General features: G+C 43.5%; 1 protein-coding gene across 2 annotated transcripts in view; it reads left to right on the plus strand.

The window, feature by feature from the left end:
- phka2 (phosphorylase kinase, alpha 2 (liver)) overlaps nucleotides 1–1,364 on the plus strand; it is a 15,908-nt gene that overhangs the window by 4,360 nt on the left and 10,184 nt on the right. For both annotated transcript variants that reach the window (XM_035652514.1, XM_035652515.1), the window contains exons 7-12: nucleotides 164–244; nucleotides 365–463; nucleotides 549–695; nucleotides 778–831; nucleotides 956–1,078; nucleotides 1,196–1,291. In XM_035652514.1, coding sequence (XP_035508407.1) covers nucleotides 164–244; nucleotides 365–463; nucleotides 549–695; nucleotides 778–831; nucleotides 956–1,078; nucleotides 1,196–1,291 — 600 coding nt within the window. The remainder of the gene's footprint in view (nucleotides 1–163; nucleotides 245–364; nucleotides 464–548; nucleotides 696–777; nucleotides 832–955; nucleotides 1,079–1,195; nucleotides 1,292–1,364) is intronic.

Genomic DNA, 1,364 nt, shown 5'->3' on the forward strand with positions numbered 1-1,364 from the left:
TTTTCCACCCGTAGTCCCTGGGATATATGAGTGCAATGCTAGAATGGGTGGAGTACTCTTTCAAAAGTGATGCCTAGGGAGCTACAGTGCAGAGAAATGGGATATTTTAGAGACTGGAGAATTTGGTAAGAAATAATATCATGACCTGTTTTTCACCCTGTAGGATTATGGGATGTGGGAGCGAGGCGACAAGACCAACCAGGGCATCCCTGAGCTCAATGGCAGCTCTGTAGGAATTGCTAAGGTACAGGAGATTCCATTACTTATTGTCCTCATATGATAAACTATACATTAAAGACCAAAAGAAGAAAATTTGTATAAAATGCGTATTGGTGCACTGATTGATTTGTGTGTTTGTTTGCAGGCCGCTCTGGAAGCCATTGATGAGCTGGATCTTTTCGGTGCCCATGGAGGACCAAAGTCAGTCATCCATGTTTTGCCTGACGAGGTGGAACATTGTCAGGTACCGTTGGCTTTGCCTGCAGCTACCTCAACGTTGTCTCGGTTCATCTTTCTTCTGCTCATCGTGTCTGTGTGTTTCTACTCAGTCCATCCTGTGCTCCATGCTGCCAAGAGCTTCAACTTCAAAGGAGATAGATGCCGGCCTTCTATGTGTCATTTCCTTCCCTGCTTTTGCTGTTGAGGATGCTGACCTGGTGGCCATCACTAAGTCGGAAATCATAAGCAAACTGCAGGTAAAGTCTAAGCATGAGAAACACAAATCATTTGTTTTTGAAGTTGGCATTCTCAAATTTCCACTTTTTGGTATAATTTCAGGGTCGCTATGGCTGCTGTCGCTTCATCAGGGATGGATATCGTTGCCCTAAAGAGGTAAGGTATTCTGTATATTGAAAAAATGTATAATGTATTTAATTGTAATTGTTGTAAGACAATTGTGTATTGTATAATTTGAGCTGGAAGGTTCTACCGTGGTTGCTGGCTGTTGTCTCACTAGGATCCATCACGGCTGCACTACGACCCTGCAGAGCTCAAGCTGTTTGAGAATATCGAATGTGAATGGCCTGTGTTCTGGACTTATCTCATCCTGGACGGGATCTTTGCTGAAGATCAAGTGCAGGTAATCGAACCAAACATACTGCTCCATATGCCGTTTTTGTTTTCATGCAGTCATAGAGTAACTTTGAATGACTTGTGCTGATGTAATATTGAACAAAATACTGTGTGCTCTGCACAGGTGCAGGAGTACCGTGAGGCACTGGAGGGCGTTTTGATCCGAGGGAAGAACGGCATCAAACTGTTGCCTGAACTTTATGCTGTACCTCATGACAAGGTATAAATATAGCAGATGCACCTTTATTCTAGTCACATCCTAGTTGCATGGCCTACAACTTACAAACCAGTCT

The sequence above is a fragment of the Morone saxatilis genome, unplaced genomic scaffold (assembly GCF_004916995.1).
Source record: "Morone saxatilis isolate NCDOM2014 unplaced genomic scaffold, NCSU_SB_2.0 Contig11, whole genome shotgun sequence".
Taxonomy (NCBI): domain Eukaryota; kingdom Metazoa; phylum Chordata; class Actinopteri; family Moronidae; genus Morone; species Morone saxatilis.